Source organism: Oncorhynchus keta, chromosome 13 (assembly GCF_023373465.1).
Source record: "Oncorhynchus keta strain PuntledgeMale-10-30-2019 chromosome 13, Oket_V2, whole genome shotgun sequence".
Classification (NCBI taxonomy): domain Eukaryota; kingdom Metazoa; phylum Chordata; class Actinopteri; order Salmoniformes; family Salmonidae; genus Oncorhynchus; species Oncorhynchus keta.
In genome coordinates, this window is record NC_068433.1 from 30,474,132 (window position 1) to 30,492,805 (window position 18,674).

An 18,674-nucleotide genomic window follows, 5' to 3' on the forward strand; every position below is an offset into this window, starting at 1 on the left:
GGGTCAGCATGGCAGATGTGTTGTTGCCTACCCTCACCACCTGGGGGTGGCCTGTCAGGATGTCCAGAATCCAGCTGCAGAGGGAGGTGTTCAGTCCCACGGTCCTGAGCTTAGTGATGAGCTTGGAGGGAACTATGGTGTTGAACGCTAAGCTATAGTCAATAAACAGCATTCTCACATAGGTGTTTCTCTTGCCCAGGTGGCAGAGGGCTGTATGTAGTGCAATAGATATTGCATCATCTGTGGATCTGTTGGGGCAGTATGTGAATTGGAGCTGCTCCAGTGTGTCTAGGATGATGGTGTTGATGTGAGCCATGACCAGCCTTTCAAAGCATTTCAAGGCTACAGATAGTCATTTAGACAGGATACCTTGGCGTTCTTGGACACAGGGACTATGGTGTTCAGCTTGAAACATGTATGTATTACAGACTGGGTCAGGGAGAGGTTGAAAATGTCAGTGAAGACTCTTGCCAGCTGGTCAGCGCTTGCTCTGAGTACATGTCCTGGTAATCCGTCTGGCCCCGCAGCCGTGTGAATGGTAACCTGTTTAATGGTCTCACTCACATAGGCTATGGAGAGCGAGATCACACAGTCATTCAGAACAGCTGGTACTCTCATGCATGTTTCAGTGTTGCTTGCCTAAAAGCCAGTATAGAAGGAATTTAGCTTGTCTGGTACAGTGGTTCCTCCTTTAACAGTTGTGAGCTTAAACCACGGGACTTTGGTGTACCCAGCGTCACGGCTTCATTGCTCCAGACCACCACAAGGGGGAGTTAGAGCCCTCACTATGCATTTGGGTCCCAAGGTTTTTATATGACCAATCATATCGAGTGGTGTGACTTTCTTCAGCAATGATGGCTGACAAAACATTACGGGGGAAGCTAATGTAAGTAATTATAACATCATAACGAGTCAAGCAAAACATTTACAATTGAGAGGAATATGTTAGTTAAATGTAGAGACAAATGATTGTGCATATTGTTTGTCATAAAGTTAATTGACAAAAATCGCTATTTAGCAAGGTTTTTTTTCAGTCATATCCAATACCAGGTGTATCAAACTCCATTATTTGAATGATGCTGTGTCTGCATGAATGTATTACAATTATACACTTCAACAGTGTTTAGCACTCCTGCTCCTGGGACATTAATAATTACACATTGTAACTATTCAACAGACTAGAAGCATGATTTAAGTAAAGGCTGATTTGTAATTCATATATACAGATTAAAAAACAGTACAGCCTGCCAGTACGCCCACAAGCGTGCTGAATGACACGTGGAAGAGAGAGAAGAACGAGATGGGAGTAACAATCCAGGCTAATGCTTTGAGACCGACATAATAATGCAATGAAAGAAGCAGGGAGCAGGTTTTGAACCCTCAACATTCTAGCCCGAAATCCAGCACGCTATCGACTGTGCCCAAATGTATTAATTGGGGTTGGGGACGATTGTGGCTAAAAACACTTTATCAATTGGAATCTTTAACGTGGAAAGGGGGGGGGGGGGTATTATTATTAGTTTTTCACAAGCTAGCAGGATGGGCTATTAGCTGAACATTAGACTAGTCAACCTTTACTAAAGAATTTTCTAATAGACGAGCTAGGTGTGAACCCCCCTCCCCAATTTGAGCTAGGTGTGAACCCACCCTCTCCTCCCCAACTTGCAACAAATCATTTGTATCTATCTTTCCACATCTACCTACACACGTATCTACCTACACACGGTTAATGTTGGGGGGGCAGCGTAGCCTAGTGGTTAGAGCGTTGGACTAGTAACTGGAAGGTTGTGAGTTCAAACCCCCGAGCTGACAAGGTACAAATCTGTCGTTCTGCCCCTGAACAGGCAGTTAACCCACTGTTCCCAGGCCGTCATTGAAAATAAGAATATGTTCTTAACTGACTTGCCTGGTTAAATAAAGGTTAAAAAAAATAAAAATAAAAAAAATGTTCTCAACAACAAAATATATATATATATATACTGCATCTCGGTGCAAGAGGCTTTTAGTACAGTCCCTTGTTCGAATTCAGGCTGTATCACATCCGACTGTGAGCCATAGGGCGGCACTCAAGTGGCCCAGCGTCATCCGGGTTTGGCCAGGGTAGGCCTTCATTGTAAATAAGAATTTGTTCTTCCCTGACCTGCCTAGTTAAATAAAGGTTCAATTTTAAATAAAAAAAAAGGTGAACAGGGGCTGGTACTGAAAATATAGATCACTTGTTATGCAAGTGTTGCTCACCAACACACCAACACACCTACACACCAACACACCTACACACCAACACACCAACACACCAACACACCAACACACCAACAAACCTACACCAATTCATTTCAACAATATTCATTATATAATTATCTTCATTATAATTGGACTTTACAAACAACAAGAGGGCTTAATTGGAGTCTATTTCTTCGGAGTCTAGACCTATATGAAATAACATAACTGAGTGAGGTAGGCCATGAGGCTTAAGCGCCTAATAGAAGTAGGTTTTTTGTTATTAGGCCTACTTACAATTGCAACTGGTCCAAAATGTAGCATTCTACATAAAACAATCATTTAAAGAAAAAAAGTCTGCACGTTCGAAATAAAACGATGTAACTGATAATTAAAAGTGCACATTTGTAAATCCCAAACTCTAAAAGTAATTGGAAAGGTAGATACAAATGATGTGTGACACAATAAAAAAAATGTAAACAAGATGCTGTGTTTTCATTTACAGAAGTGATGGACAACTGGAGGCGTGTTGAAAACAGGTTTTCAAACAATTGTTTTTCACAACTGTATCAGGTGTTGCCCATCATGTAAATGTTTCCTATTAGCAGGACAATATCATTTTTATCACCTGGCTACTGTTGGGAAAATCCCTCAACTAGAAATGTATTTGATGCTTAAGTACTCTGAAGTGTTACATTTATAACTCAAAACAGCAGTACAGTATTTCTTCATCAATATCTTGTAATGGTCCTGTGTGTAGCTGGTGTAGAGAGCCAGGCTCAGGACAGCAGATAAGAGTAATCAACGTACTTTACTCAAAAAGACAAATTTACAAAGTAACATCACGAGCCCACAAAGATGGACCGAATTACAATAAACAATCACTCACAAACACAACATGGAGAACAGAGGGTTTAAATAATAAACAAGTCATTGGTTGAGTGAAGCCAGGTGTGTAAGACAAAGACAGAACAAATGGAAAATGAAAAGTGGATCGGCGGTGGCTAGAAAGCCGGTGACGTTGAACGCCGCCCGAACAAGGAGAGGGACCGACTTCGGCGGACGTCGTGACAAATCTTTATGCTTTTGTTAATAAAATAATGAGAAAAAAGACATTCAAATGCGGATGTTTATATGAACTACATTTTAGTCGCACTTCCAGCCAGCTCCACGACCACACAGGTAAAACCTTGCTGAGATGACCAATGTATTTGTTGTATCGTTCATTTCTCTAGCCAAAACATCTTGATGGCCTTGACCAGTTCACCTGTGCTTGTCGTATTGGCAGAGTTACTGATGAATGTTTTCTGTTGATGCCAAAGAAGTTTGATCTGGTTTAAATCAGGAGACCTACATGTAGAGATGAAAGAAATAGGTTTAGATATACTTACTGTAAGGCCTCTACCAAAGGTGTTGTAGGTCTTTTATTTATTTATTTATTTTATTTAACCTTTATTTTACTACATAAAGGTCGACAAACTCCGCTGGCGTCTTGACCCAGTTTATGCCCTCATTTGCAATGTAAACCCGGGCGGTTAGTGTGATAATGGGTCATTGTCTGCAATTGGAGACGAGAAACATACATTGAGCCTAACAACCAAAATTAGGGAAAATAATATAAATATACATGTAAATAGGCCTAAACCTAACAAAATATTGCTAAAATCCTACCGATATGTACCCAGAAACACCTCTCTGACATAGGGTCCAGCATATCTCTTGTTGATTACAAAGAAATCTCGACCCATGATTGTCTAATGAAGGCAAACAATTTAGAATCCTCCAATCCTGTAGCCTACTCCCAACGTCACGTTGTACAGCGCCATATTTTCCATTCCATCCTAACGGAAACCCAGAGGGTTTAGTTTTTCTCTGAATAGAAACACCATAATATTACTCAAATGAATTAAGCCAAATTTCTTAAAATCACTCCCAAATACTATGTTATTACAAAGAGGTTTTAAATTCTCTGGTAATGCCAATACGGAATACTATCAAATGCTTCTCAAGGATGCCCTCTGGTGGTCAAACTAGTAATAACTTGAAGTAACAGAAAAAATAGCTGTTAAATGACGTGCCACAGAATGCTGGAGGCAGCACGCAAGGTGTGCCGCAGTATGACACGACCCTTTAACTCAGTGCGGATATTGCAATCCATGCCTTCTGGTTGGGATATGTACGTACGGTCACTGTGAGGACAACATCATTGATGCACTTAATGAAGCCGGTGACTGATGTGGTAAACTCCTCAATGTTATCCAATGAATCCCTGAACATTTCAGTCTGTGCTAGCGAAACAGTCCTGTAGCTTAGCATCACCTTCATCAGAAGCTTTCCAGGTGAAGCTGAGAGAATGCCAATAATGTGCAAAGCTGTCCTCAAGGCAAAGGGTGGCTACTTTGAAGAATCTCAAATATAAATTATATTTAGATTTTCTTATCACTTTTTTGGTTACTACATGATTCCATATGTGTTATTTCATGGTTTTGATGTATTCACTATTATCCTACAAGGTAGAAAATAGTAAAAATAAAGACAAACCCTGGAATGAGTAGGTGTCCAAACTTTTGACATGTACTGTATTTAGTGTAATACATAGGATAGAATGGTATATGTACAGCAATAGTTAAATAGGATAGGCCTTGACTAGAATACATTATATACATATAAAGTGGGTTAAAAGGTATGTAAACATTATTAAAATGACCAGTGTTACATGACTGTGTACAGTGCTTTCGGAAAGTATTCAGACCACATGATATTTTCCACAATTTGTTACGTTACATGCTTATTCTAAAATGGATTAACTTGTTTTTTTCCCACCTCATGAATCTTCACACAAACTGATATCAGTTATCAGTATTCAGACCCTTTACTCAGTACTTTGTTGAAGCACCTTTGGCAGCGATTACAGCCTCAAACCTTCTTGGGTATGACACTACCAGTATAACAAAACTGTTTGACATAAAAAAAACACCGTAAACAAATAAATTATGTTTATTAATGATGAAATGATGAAAAATATGAATAACATTCCACCCATGAGGCCACTAGGTATTTTGACTGCATTAAAGAGCTACACCGTATTGTTGTAGAACAGAGAGCAGACAGACTTAGCCAGTGAAATAGAGCATCGCTGTTAGTTTCAGACATAAAGTATTGTTATTTTTTAAATTCCAAGTTGGATGCAATGGCCCGATTGACTCCCAAGTCAACTCAAACCGCTGATGAATTTGAATTAGACACTGAGCCTGAGTTAGGAATTGCTCATGAATCAAGAATTATTCATCAGATTTGACAGAAACCAACACCAAATATACAATAGTGTAACCAAATAATAGTCTTATTTTCATTTAAGCTGACCACAAGTCCGGTGCATAGTAGTTTGGACGGAGTAGGTCTGTGTTTAGACGTTAGTCCAGCAGGGATCACCAGGGTGCATCAACACAGAACAGATATGTGCTGTGACACCGTGCAGAGAGGCTTGATGTCCCCTGTCATTTCCTGTGTCCTGTCATTGTTTTGGGGTGGGTGTTTGTTTATTTTTGTTTTGGGTAGCGTCACAAGATGGGACAGTTTACAGTCACCTACAAAATGATTGACACCCTTGATAAAGATCAGCGAACATGACTGTATAAAATAAATCATACAAATACTGAGCTATATTGTATGCTCAGACAATATAGAAAATAATATCATTTTATACAAATATAATTGGCCAGAGAAAGAGATTTTGTTTAACAAGTCATCATTTTGTATCTTAAAAAGATAGGTGTCAAAATGATTGGCACCTCTACAGATTCTTATCGATAAAATCAAACAAAATCCAATCTGCATTAACGGTTAACTTTTTCATCTCAGCTTAAAGGGGCAATCAGCAGTTGCTACATCGATTTTTGGATGTATAAATTGATTATATGTACCCAATGATTCTTGAAGAATATAACTTATAAATTCCTCATGAGTTTAGTTCAACTGTCGTACCCCATCAGAACCCAAAATACAGCACATTTGGAAAGTATTCAGCCCTGGACTTTTTCGACATTTTATTACATTACAACCTTATTCTAAAATTGATTAAATACATGTTTTCCTCATAAATCTACACACAATACCCGAATAATGGCAAAACTAAAACAGATTTTTAGTATTCAGACCCTTTGCTATGAGACTCTAAATTGAGCTCAGGTGCATCCTGTTTCCATTGATCATCCTTGAGCTGTTTCTACAAATTGATTGGAGTCCACCTGTGGTAAATTAAATTGATTGGACATGATTTGGAAAGGCACACACCTGTCTATATAAGGTCTGACAGTTGACAGTGCATGTCAGAGCAAAAACCAAGCCATGAGGTTGAAGGAAATGTCCGTAGAGCTCCGAGACAAGATTGTGTCGAGGCACAGATCTGGGGAAGGGTACCAAAACATTTCTTCAGCATTGAAGGTCCCCAAGAACACAGTGGCCTCCATCATTCTTAAATGGAAGACATCTGGAACCACCAAGGCTCTTCCTTGAGCTGGCCACCTGGCCAAACTGAGCAATCGAGGGAGAAGGGCCTTGGTCAGGGAGGCGACCAAGAACCTGATGATCACTCTGACAGAGCTCAAGTGTTCCTCTGTGGAGGTGGTAGAACCTTCCAGAAGACAACCATCTCTGCAGGACTCCACCAATCAGGTCTTCATGGTAGATTGGCCAGACGGAAGCCACTCCTCAGTAAAAGGCACCTGTAGTCCGCTTGGCAGCTCGCTTGGAGTTTGCCAAAAGGCAGCTAAAGGATTCTCAGACCACAAGATTTTCTGGTCTGATGAAACCAAGATTGAACTCTTTGGCCTGAATGCCAAGCGTCACGTCTGGAGGAAACCAGGCACCGCTCATCATCTGGCACCGCTTACCATCCCTACGGTGAAGCATGGTGGTGGCAGCATCATGCTGTGGGGATGAGAGAGTAGTCAGGATCAAAGTGAAGTTGAACGGAGCAAAGTACAGAGAGAATATTGATTGAAACCTGCTCCAGAGTTCTTCATCTTCCAACAGGACAACGACCCTAAGCACACATCCTAGACAACGCAGGAGTGGCGTCGGAACAGGTCTCTGAATGTCCTTGAGGGGCCCAGCCAGAGCCCGGATTTGAACATCTCAGGAGAGACCTATAAAAAAGCTGTGCAGCGACGATCCCAATCTAACCTGGCAGAGGATCTACAGAGAAGAATTGGAGAAAATCCCCAAATACAGGTGTGCCAAGCTTGTAGCGTCTTTACCCAAGAAGACAGAGTAAAGGATCTGAATACTTATGTAAATGTGATATTTCCATTTTTAATTTTTTATACATTTGCAAAAAATGTGTAGAAACATCTCAACATGATCAATAGAAACAGGATGCACCTCAGCTCAATTTCGAGTCTCATAGCAAAGGGTCTGTAAATAAAGTATTTCTGTTTTCTATATTTAATAAATGTGCCAAAATGCCAAAACTGTTTTTGCTTTGTCATTCTGGGATATTGTGTGTAGATTGTTGAGGGGGAAAAAAGGATTTCATCCATTTTAGAATAAGGCTGTAACGTAACAAAATGTGGAAAAAGTCAAGTGGTCTGAATACTTTCCAAATGCACTGTATAAGCTTGTTTTACTAAAATGTCTGTAAACAAAGTAAGTGAATAAAAAAAAAATATATATATATATATACAGCCTGACATGGTTAAACCTACAATTGTAATATCCTGGATGGTCAGTCCTTGCACCCATAGCTCTGTAAAATGTATTTGAGAGTGGTTACATTTTTCCAGGCCCATCCCTCAGCTTTTTACTGAAACGTGGCGGGAAGGATGTTTAATTATTGTTTCTATTGCTGATTGCCGCTTTAAGGAACTGTATTGTTGCCTTCCATGGCTTCCTGTTTCACTGGGATATAAAATGAGGTAATACGCATGTAAAAATCCATTTGTCTTCCATTACCATTGTGAAAGGTAAGGAAACGAAAAGAGACAAATGGTTGTGGATTTTCATAAATCAGGAAATGGGTAAAAATATATATTTTTAAACGTCAACAACAACAAAAATACCGCAATTAGGGCAGTAATTAAGATGTTTAAAACCACTTGCCTGGTAAAGGACGCATTTGTATCTTGTCCCACCACATATACTGAGGAAGATGGTTCGGGAGGCAAGTAAAAATTCAAGGGCCACAGTTGGAGAATAACAGAACTTGGTGGCATCTTGGGGTCACCAAGATTCCAAAACTACAATTAGACGCCACCCCCATGCCAATAGACTCTTTGGAAGAGTTGCTAGGGGGGGAAAGCCTGTTAAGCACAACAACAAATGTAAACACCTGGAGTTTGCGAAGCGGCATTGGCACTTGGATTGGAATCGGTGCTATGGTCAGATGAGACAAAAAAATAGGGCTCTATGGCCAAGCAAACCAGCGATGGGTTTTGGCATTTAAAGAACAATGCATATGCAGAAAATGACCTCATAACTACTATAACATATGGTGATGAATCATTGATGTTATGGGGCTGTTTTGCTTGCATTGGTCCTGGGGCACTTGTTAAGGTCAATGGCATCATGAACTTTACCCATTACCAGGACATTACCAGCCGAAAACCTGGTTGCCTCTGCTTGGAAGGCTGAAACTTGGCCTCAAGTGGATCTTCCAGCAAGACAATGACCCCAAGCACACATCAAAATCCACAAAGAAATGGTGATTTGACAACAAAAACAACATTTTGAAAATGGCCATGCCAGTCTCCGGGCTTGAACCCATTGAAAACCTGTGGTTTGAATTGAAGAGGGCAGTCCGTATGTGTACACTGAAGGATATCAAGGATCTGGAAATATTCTGTATGGCGGAATGGTCTAAGATTCCTCCCAGTGTGTTCTCCAATCTCAAAAACATTATATACTGTCAAAAGTCTAAGTGCCATTATCCTAGCAAAGGGAGGTTGCACAAAGCATTGAAACCAGCGGTGCCAATCATTTTGACACCTATCATTTTGAGATTAAAAAAAAGGATTACTTGTTCAACAAAATTTGATTAGTATAACATAATAGAACTGTCCAGGTTTTTTGAGCATACAATATAGCTCAGAATTTATATTATCTATTTGAGACAGTATTTTTTTACTCATCTTTATCAAGGGTGCCAATCATTTTTACGATGTGACTGTAACACTGTAGTCGAGAGGAAAAGTGGGGCTGGCACAGAGGGATTGAGTTTCGAAAAGTTACCGGAGAAGTGAGGTTTAATAGTGAGTGAGAGATTCAAGAGAACGACTGATAGAGAGACGACAAAGCAGGCATAGAGATACCGAAAGTGAGAGGGGAGGAGGGAGGGAGGGAGCCATGTCATCATGCCCTGTGAAACAAAATAGGGGCAAAATAGTGTAAGGGGGAGAGAGAGGCAGACAGAGAGCAACACATAACAGAGGAAGCAGGGGTAAAGAGAGCGTGAGAGAGAGAGGCAGATTAGACTAAAGGAGATAACACAGGTCGATTGAGAGGGAGAGATAGCGGTAGAGAGAGCGAGAGAGAGAAATTGAGGTATTTTATTCCCTTCCTAAATCCCTGTCATATTTGTGATTTTTGCAGCTCACTGTAACGTGGTTGTCATGGTTACATGTAAAGATCGCATTTTAGCCTGGTCAAGCTTTGAAGCACATGGTTCAAAGGCCCCCCCCCCCACACACACACACACACACACACACACACACACACACACACATACACACACACACACACCATGGTTAAAGCAGAGATAGTTTAATGGTGGTGTTAGGATTTGGCCAGGGTTGCTTTGGTCACTAGATGCCCCCATTGTGCTTTTTGACCCTTTTGTTTTCCCTTGTTCCAGTTATTATTTGCACCTGTGCCTCGTTTCCCTTGATTGTATTTAAACCCTTAGTTTTCCTCAGTTCTTTGCTCTGTGTTTGAATGTTGGCACCCAGCCCCAGTGATGCTGTGAACATTTGTTGCTCCAGTTGGACTCTCTTGTGGTACTTTGTTTTTGTTCTTGTTTATTTATTTATTTTTTATTAGCTTTTGAGACTTTTTTCTGCTGTACCTACCACCTTGTGGATTTACCTTTTTGACTTGGAGGATTACCTTCGTTCTCTTGGAATTACTTTTGACGTGGATTTTTATTTTTGCCTGGACATTCCTTTTACTTTATTAAAACACCGTCTCAAGTACTGCTGTGTCTGCCTCATCTTCTGGGTTCTGCCGACTATTCGTGGCTCAGTTTGCTAAGTGACTGTTTCTCACACCGGAGACCCGGGTTTGTAACCGGGTCCTGACAGGTGCGGTTTAAGTAAAAAAATATATTCGTCATGGAGCTGTTAAACAGTGAGCCTATGTGTTGACATTAGTCAGACATTGTCACCATAGTCACATTGGCACCATGTTGTCACATTCAAAAACTCTACTCTGTCTCTCTATCCCGCTAGCCCTTTCTCTCTTTTTCCTTCTCTCGCACCAGGAGCTTCTGGAGTAGAGTGGAACTTTCCCTGGTCGCTAGGTAACAGTCTCCGGGCTGAAAGACAAAGCAGGGCCTGGTCTCCATGGCAACTTCAGCAGTGTGAAGAGTGAATGGAGTTTGGGTAGTGGTGGTAGTAGTAGTGGTGTGTGTGTGTGGGGGGGCAATAAAGGGGAGGTTGGTGATTATTCTTACAACAGTGTAGTGTCTGTGTCTGTGTGTATGGTGCCGCCTGTTTAGCCAGACAGTGACGGGCCCCCCACTCAGACACACACACACACACACACACACACGCGCATTCACACACACAAATGAACCATACAGGTCCCTTAGTTCTATTTGACGAGCACACCCCTCACTCACCCAGCAATAGAGAATAGGCATCCAAAGGTCGAGTAGCTATTGGAATAGAGTGATGGCGCTAGAGAGAGAGAGAGAAAGAGAAAGAAAGAAAGGGAAAGCGAGAGAGAGGGGGGAGGGGAGTCAGAGAGAAAGAGAACGGGGGACCGTGAGAGGGAGAGAGAGAGAGGAGAATACTCAATCGCTCTCACTTTACCCCCTCTTGCATGGCTCACAGTGAGAAATAGGGCTCAACAGGTGTGTGAGGCATGTTTTTACCCTTATAGTTTGGCCGCTGTATCCTTCAGCTCGATGACAATTGTATGTGTGCCTGTGTGTGTGCGTGTGCCTGTGTGTGTGCGTGTGTGTGTGTATGTGCATGCATGCGTGCGTGCTTGACAGCGTGTGTCTGCGTGCCTGCCTGTGTGTTTACACACATGTACAGTTGAAGTCGGAAGTTTACATACACTTAGGTTGTAGTCATTAAAAATTGTTTTCAACAACTCCACAAATTTCGTGTTAATAAACTATAGTTTTGGCAAGTCGGTTAGGACATCTACTTTGTGCATGACACAAGTAATTTTTCCAACAACTGTTTACAGACAGATTATTTCACTTATAATTCAATGTATCACAATTCCAGGGGATCAGAAGTTTACAAACACTAAGTTGACTGTGCCTTTAAACAGCTTGGAAAATTCCAGAAAAAGATATCATGGCTTTAGAAGCTTCTGATAGGCTAATCATTTGAGTCAATTGGAGGTGTACCTGTGGATGTATTTCAAGGCCTACCTTCAAACTCAGTGCCTCTTTGCTTGACATGATGGGAAAATCAAAAGAAATCAACCAAGACCTCAGAAAAAACAATTCTAGAACTCCACACGTCAGGTTCATCCTTGGGAGCAATTTCCAAACGCCTGAAGGTACCACGCACAAACAATAGTACGCAAGTATAAACACCATGGGACCACGCAGCCGTCATACCGCTCAGGAAGGAGACGTGTTCTGTCTCCTAGAGGTGAACCACACTTTGGTGCGAAATGTGCAAATCAATTCCAGAACAACAGCAAAGGACCTTGTGAAGATGCTGGAGGAAACCAGTACAAACGTATCTATATCCACAGTGAAACGAGTCCTATATCGACATAATCTGAAAGGCCACTCAGCAAGGAAGAAGCCACTGCTCCAAAACCGCCATAAAAAAGCCAGACTACGGTTTGCAACTGCACATGAGGACAAAGATCATACTTTTTGGAGAAATGTCCTCTGGTCTGATGAAACAAAAATAGAACTGTTCGGCCATAATGACCATTGTTATGTTTGGAGGAAAAAGGGGGATGCTTGCAAGCCGAAGAACACCATCCCAACCGTGAAGCACGGGGGTGGCAGCATCATGTTGTGGGGGTGCTTTGCTGCAGGAGGGACTGGTGCACTTCACAAAATAGATGCCATCATGAGGAACGAAAATTATGTGGATATATTGAAGCAACATCTCAAGACATCAGTCAGGAAGTTAAAGCTTGATCGCAAATGGGTCTTCCAAATGGACAATGACCCCAAGCATACTTCCAAAGTTGTGGCAAAATGGCTTAAGGACAACAAAGTCAAGGTATTGGAGTGGCCGTCACAAAGCCCTGACCTCAATCCTATAGAAAACTGGAGAACTGGAAAAAGTGTGTGCGAGCAAGGAGGCCTACAAACCTGACAGTTACACCAGCTCTGTCAGGAGGAATGGGCCAAAATTCACCCAACTTATTGTGGGAAGCTGGTGGAAGGCTACCTGAAACGTTTGACCAAAGTTAAACAATTTAAAGGCAATGCTACCAAATACTCAATTGAGTGTATGTAAACATCTGACCCACTGAGAATGTGAATGAAAGAAATAAATGCTGAAATAAATAATTCTCTCTACTATTATTCTGACATTTCACATTCTTAAAATAAAGTGGTGATCCTAACTGACCTAAGACAGGGAATTGTTACTCGGATTAATTGTCAGGGATTGTGAAAAACTGACTTTAAATGTGTATGTAAACATCCGACTTCAACTGTATGTGTGAGAACAGTAGGTCTTGTTGGCGAGGTGGATAATAGCACAGTGGCATTGCTCTCTCGTCAAATGAACAGTCCATATGGTGTGCTCGGCTCTAGAGCAGCCAGAACTGGGTTCAAATACTATTTAGAATATTTTCCAAAACTCCAATAACTTTGCTCTTGCCTGCCTAGTGTCAGATGGGTGGGGATTACAGATTTGAGACTATTCTCTTGGTCCATGAAGCCAGTTAAGCTCAATGAAGCACATATAAAGTATTTGAAATGACTTTGAATACTGTTGGAACCCGTTTTGCTTGGGGCTAGGCCAGATGGCTGCCAGGGGGTAGATTTAGGAGTTTACTCACGGGGGAGAGGGGCTGCCTGGGCTAGGCTGGCGTTCTTGTCCCCCCTCCTTACACTGGGATAGAGGGGTAGAGGGAGAGAGAGAGGGGGAGGTAGAGAGACAGAAGATACCAGTAAACGTTCTCTCCCACCTTCACCCTCCACACACTGGGATAGAGGGAGGGAGGGAGGGAGGGGTGGGGGGAGAGAGACAGAGAGCAGCAGACAAAAGCATGTTTGTGTTCATGAGAATGTGAGGGGAGACAGTGGCCCTACTATGTGTGGAAGCAGTGTCAGCCTCGTCCTAGAGAACGAGGAGGGGGGGTTAAGAAAGAGGGAGAGGGAGGTAGGAGGCATGGAGAGAAAGAGAGATGGAGAGTAGAGACAGCGAGTGAGATGGGGAGAAAAAGAGAGAGATAAGGGGGAGAGAAATAGACTAGAAAGTAATAGAATAGATAATCTGTCTCGTGTTGTATTTCTCCACACACACAAAAGCAGGGCTGGTTTATTGTGTTGCAATAGAGAGACCCTTTAGGGTTACAGGGAAAGGCAGAAAGGACGGACGGACGGACGGACGGACGGACGGACGGACGGACAGACGGACAGACAGACAGACAGACAGACAGACAGACAGACAGACAGACAGACAGACAGACAGACAGACAGACAGACAGACAGACAGACAGACAGACAGACGACAGACAGACAGACGGACAGACAGACAGACAGACAGACAGACAGACAGACAGACAGACAGACAGACAGACAGACAGACAGACAGACAGACAGACAGACAGACAGACAGACAGACAGACAGAGACAGACTGATATACGCACTCACACTCATCTGAACAAACACACACACACCTGCACTGCATTCCATTTTCCATTCACCCGGGGTTAGGAGTGTATTCTCCCACGCAACACTCTCTCTTTATTGACTAAAAACTGCTTTGAATTGAGGGGAGATGAACGTGACATTTAAGGTAATGACTATGTGGGGTGCGGGGGGGGGCAGGGCCAGTAAAACACACTGTTGTTATATTGCTCTCCCTTAGTCACAGATCTAGGTTCATTTCACCCACACCCTATCATAACCTTCATCATTTAAGGGGGAATGACACAAACTGACCGCATAACAGTGTCTGTCAGGACGCTGATGCGCGCACACACACACACACCATTGGGTCTGTATATGGATCACTGCCCTCTCGTGGTAGAAGAGAGTATGGCACTTCTAGTATTTAGGTCATGCCTGAGCCTTGTTAATCATACATACACATCAGTGGAGCTGGTGGGAGGAGCTGAAGGAGGAAGGGCTCATTGTAATGACTGGAATGGAATTGATGGAACGGAGTCAAACCTCTGGTTTCCATATGTTTGATACCGTTCCATTTATTCCAGTCCAGCCATTACAATGGGCCCGTCCTCCTATAGCTCCGCTCACCAGCCTCCTCTGATACACACACACACAAGTCGCGTTCAGTGAGATCCACCAATAATTATTCTTCTCCTTTTCAAGGCAAGACAGCTGTATGTGTGTGCAGTGTGCATTCATTTTTATTGTAGGTAGATGCCATTGTACAAGAGCACACACACACATACAGTACTCACACACACAGGAAACACTTGAAAAACACTCAGTTACTGTCACACTGTTACGCAAAACTCGATCACCCACATCAAATACACTCTTTCACAAAGAGGCTAATCTCATCAGGTACATTGTCACATCGGCACCACAGTGTCACTCAACAGCTAAATATTGTCATATTAACAGTCACGGACGCATACAGTGTATTGATGTTTGTGTGGCTTAGTAGTAAGTATAGCCACGTTCCAGCCTCCCATCTACAGAGTTGCCTGACTTTACCGGAGAGATCCAATAGAATAGAAGGACTGCTTCTGTGCTCCCCATTTATCTTACTTATTCTCTATCTCCCATTCTCTCTCATATTTCTATTTCTCTCTCTCTCTATCTACATATCTATCTTGCTCTCCCTTTCCCTCTCTCTCTATCTATCTCACTCTCTTTTTCTCTCTCGCTCCCTCTCTAGAGAGATGTTTCCCCGAACCACAGATGTAGGATCAGATTACACAACCCAAACCTTAACCATTAGGGAGTTGGAAATAGAACTGGCTGTGGGACAGTGGTTAGGGGTAATGTCTAGAGAAAAGAAGATTTACACACTAAAGAAATGTAGCCACACACTCATACTTTGATGCAAAAGTATGTGTTTAAGGTTCACTGTTTCAAAATGAGCTAACAGCTCTCTCTCTCTTCTCTCTTTCCCTTCCTGCCCTCCCTTCTCCTCCCTCCCTCAGACCATGTCGGAGTACAGCTCTCTGCTCAGTGACCTGTCTGAGAACATCACCAACGAGGACTTGGACCAACTCAAGTCAGCCTGCAAGGAGGACATCACAGAGGACCAGAGCAACACAATCACCTCCTCCAAGGAGTGGTTCAACTACCTGGAGAAAAACGAAAAGCTGGCACAGGGTGAGAGAGGGAGAATTTTCCAGGTTTCCCAGATCAACATTTGGGAAAGGAAGGGAGGTGGAGGGAGGGAGGGAGGGGGAGATGGAGGGGAGTGTAGGGCCCTATAAAATCTGTTGTATTTTTTGCCTGATTCCATTTAGTTTTTCCCAAAATTTTTACCTAACTCCACAACAATGCTTAAACCACACCAGGAGACCACTTTTGAGGTCTGGGGGGGAAAAAAAATCGAAGGAATTTAGATTTTGGGGTGTAGTTACCCTTTAATTCATGTGCACACCAGCCAGAGACCGTTGTTTTGTTAGTAAAGCTTCTGTAGTGTTCACATGATTGCAGAGTTTGCTAAACAAATGGCCACAGGTTTGATGCAAATAATCCTGAAATCATTCTGCCAGATAGGCATAAGGCTAAATTGTAGTTTCATTGAGAAGGTTTTTTGGGAAACCTTTTAATCTCTTCCAGAGGATGTTATCATTAGCATCATCATCGCTAGTGGCTACACAAAGTATATGAGTGCACCGCACACATGCACACAGACTTCGGCGTTCCTGTGCCCTTTCAGGAAGTTGCAGGAAAGTACGAACCACTGATGCATTTTGTTCATGTCTTATGATTTACTTGGGTGAATTCATACATTTTCAAACAAGTTCAATACATGTAGTTGATTTCCTACTAAGGTCAATACATTTTGGAACATGGTTGAATTCCTTTTCAATGGGATACTGTCAACGTTCTCCACAACACCGATTTTCATAGGGCTCTAGGGGTGGAGAGTGACCAGGAGAAGAATGACAAACTGGCACAGTGTGAGAGACGCAGAGAGAGAGAGGAAGGGGACGGAGGAGAGGGAGGGATGGAGGGTTGTTTCATGGCGCAAACGAGCGAAGATCTCGTAACGCATCAAATTGAATCCCTTTCATATTACAATTAGTATTCTTGCGCAGGTCTTTGCTGTTTTGCACCTCAAAAACATCACCCGATGTTGCCCTTCTTATAGATAACCTGTCGTACATCGAGCACATCTTTGAGATCTCCCGACGACCAGACCTGCTGACCCGGGTCATTGAGTATCGCACCACCGTACTCAAGATCTCTGAGGACGACGAGATCGACACCAAGCTCACACGCATCCCCTCTGCCAAGAAATACAAAGGTGTGTGTGTGTGCGCGTGTGTGACACCACATTCCCTCTGCCAAAAAAAAACATTCAACTTTTACTGAGACCCTTTTTTCTTTCTCTTTCTCTCTCCTCAGATATCATTCGCCAACCCTCCGAAGACGAGATCATCAAGTTGGCCCCTCCCCCTAAAAAAGTGTGAGGTCATCACCCCTGACCTTTGCACTTTGGCCCCTGGCACTCCAACCATCTCGACCCCCCTCACCCCCGTTCCACTAACAGACACCACATGACACAGAGACTAGCAGCCCCTCTCCAATTAACCAATCAGATCGCCACGATGCTTCGCTGCCACGTCTGCCGCGATCGCCTCTTCCCTGACTGAAGGAGGAGAAGACGAGCTCAAGATGAGAGAAAGATGGAGAGAACAAAAAAGAGAAAGAAAGATAGACAGAGCCAAAGCTAAAATCCTATCCCTCTTTGTTAAAAGAAGTGTGGTTTAGTTTGTGTTCCTGTAACACTGTTTTGAGAAAACGTGTGTACGTGTGTGTGTGTGTGTGCGTGCGTGCGTGAGTGAGTGAGTGAGTGAGTGAGTGAGTGAGTGAGAGAGTGAGAGAGTGAGAGAGTGAGTGAGTGAGTGAGTGAGTGAGTGAGTGAGTGAGTGAGTGAGTGAGTGAGTGAACCGTTCCAGTTCGACCTAGATGTTGCCGGAAAAGCACCATTATATCAGATCCAGTAGTTACATCTCCTGTGTTGGGTCATTAGGATGAACCTGTTGTCATTAGTTACATACTGTAGATGTGCAACCATATTATTCAGTCAATCTTGCAGTGCACTTGAATTGCTATATTACTAAGGGGCAAATCCTAACTTCAGTCCAATGTTCACTTAGTCATGCATTGGGATACTAAGTGAAAATGTGACTTAACTTAGCATTATGCATTATGCATTGCTTTATCAGAGTTGAGCAAGAAGACACCTATAATACAGGTGTCATATTCCCTTTATTCAAAACTCGGATGACATCAGATCATTGGATTTTTAAAAGTATTTTGTTAGATAGTCTTTAAAAAAAAAGCCAATATTTGCCTTTAGACCAGCCATAGCATGGAATTATCGAAGAAGAAAATGTTATGATATTAAGTTTAATGTATTCGATAATTCAACGTTAATCAAATGTTATCGCTTAAACAGTCACACTTATTTACCCTCATTGTGATTTTACAGAGATTCAATGCTCCTTTGCTGCGAAATCTTATTATAAAAAGACACCTTATTGTAAAAACGTATACAAAATTATTATATTGATCAACTTAAAACACTTTATGAAGCAGTATATGAACTATATGATGTGAAAAAAAAGTAACCAATATATTTTATATCCTTATAAAAATATATTTAAATGTTTTTTTATATAGCTAATATAGTGCTTCATGTGGTGTTGATCAATATAATATTTTTTGTGAATGTTTTATTATATGCTTTTACAATAAGGTTTACCTATAAATGTAACTATTCTACTCGACAACAACAGCAACAAAAATGTTTATTGGACAGTTACTTTACTTTAGTGGCAGGGCCTCTAGACAATTTTCTCCAGTACCAAGTCAGACACCTGAGAGGGTAGCCTATGATTAAAAAAGCAAGTTATTTCATCT

The 18,674-nt window shown here is 42.1% G+C and overlaps 1 protein-coding gene across 1 annotated transcript in view; it reads left to right on the forward strand.

The window, feature by feature from the left end:
- Positions 1-18,229, forward strand: part of LOC118392166 (astrocytic phosphoprotein PEA-15) — a 54,620-nt gene extending 36,391 nt beyond the window's left edge. Inside the window, exons 2-4 of the mRNA XM_035783859.2 lie at positions 15,728-15,902; positions 16,897-17,052; positions 17,154-18,229. Of these exons, the coding sequence (XP_035639752.1) occupies positions 15,731-15,902; positions 16,897-17,052; positions 17,154-17,218 (393 nt within the window). The 5' untranslated portion in view covers positions 15,728-15,730 and the 3' untranslated portion in view covers positions 17,219-18,229. The remainder of the gene's footprint in view (positions 1-15,727; positions 15,903-16,896; positions 17,053-17,153) is intronic.
- The last annotated feature ends 445 nt before the right edge of the window (positions 18,230-18,674 follow it).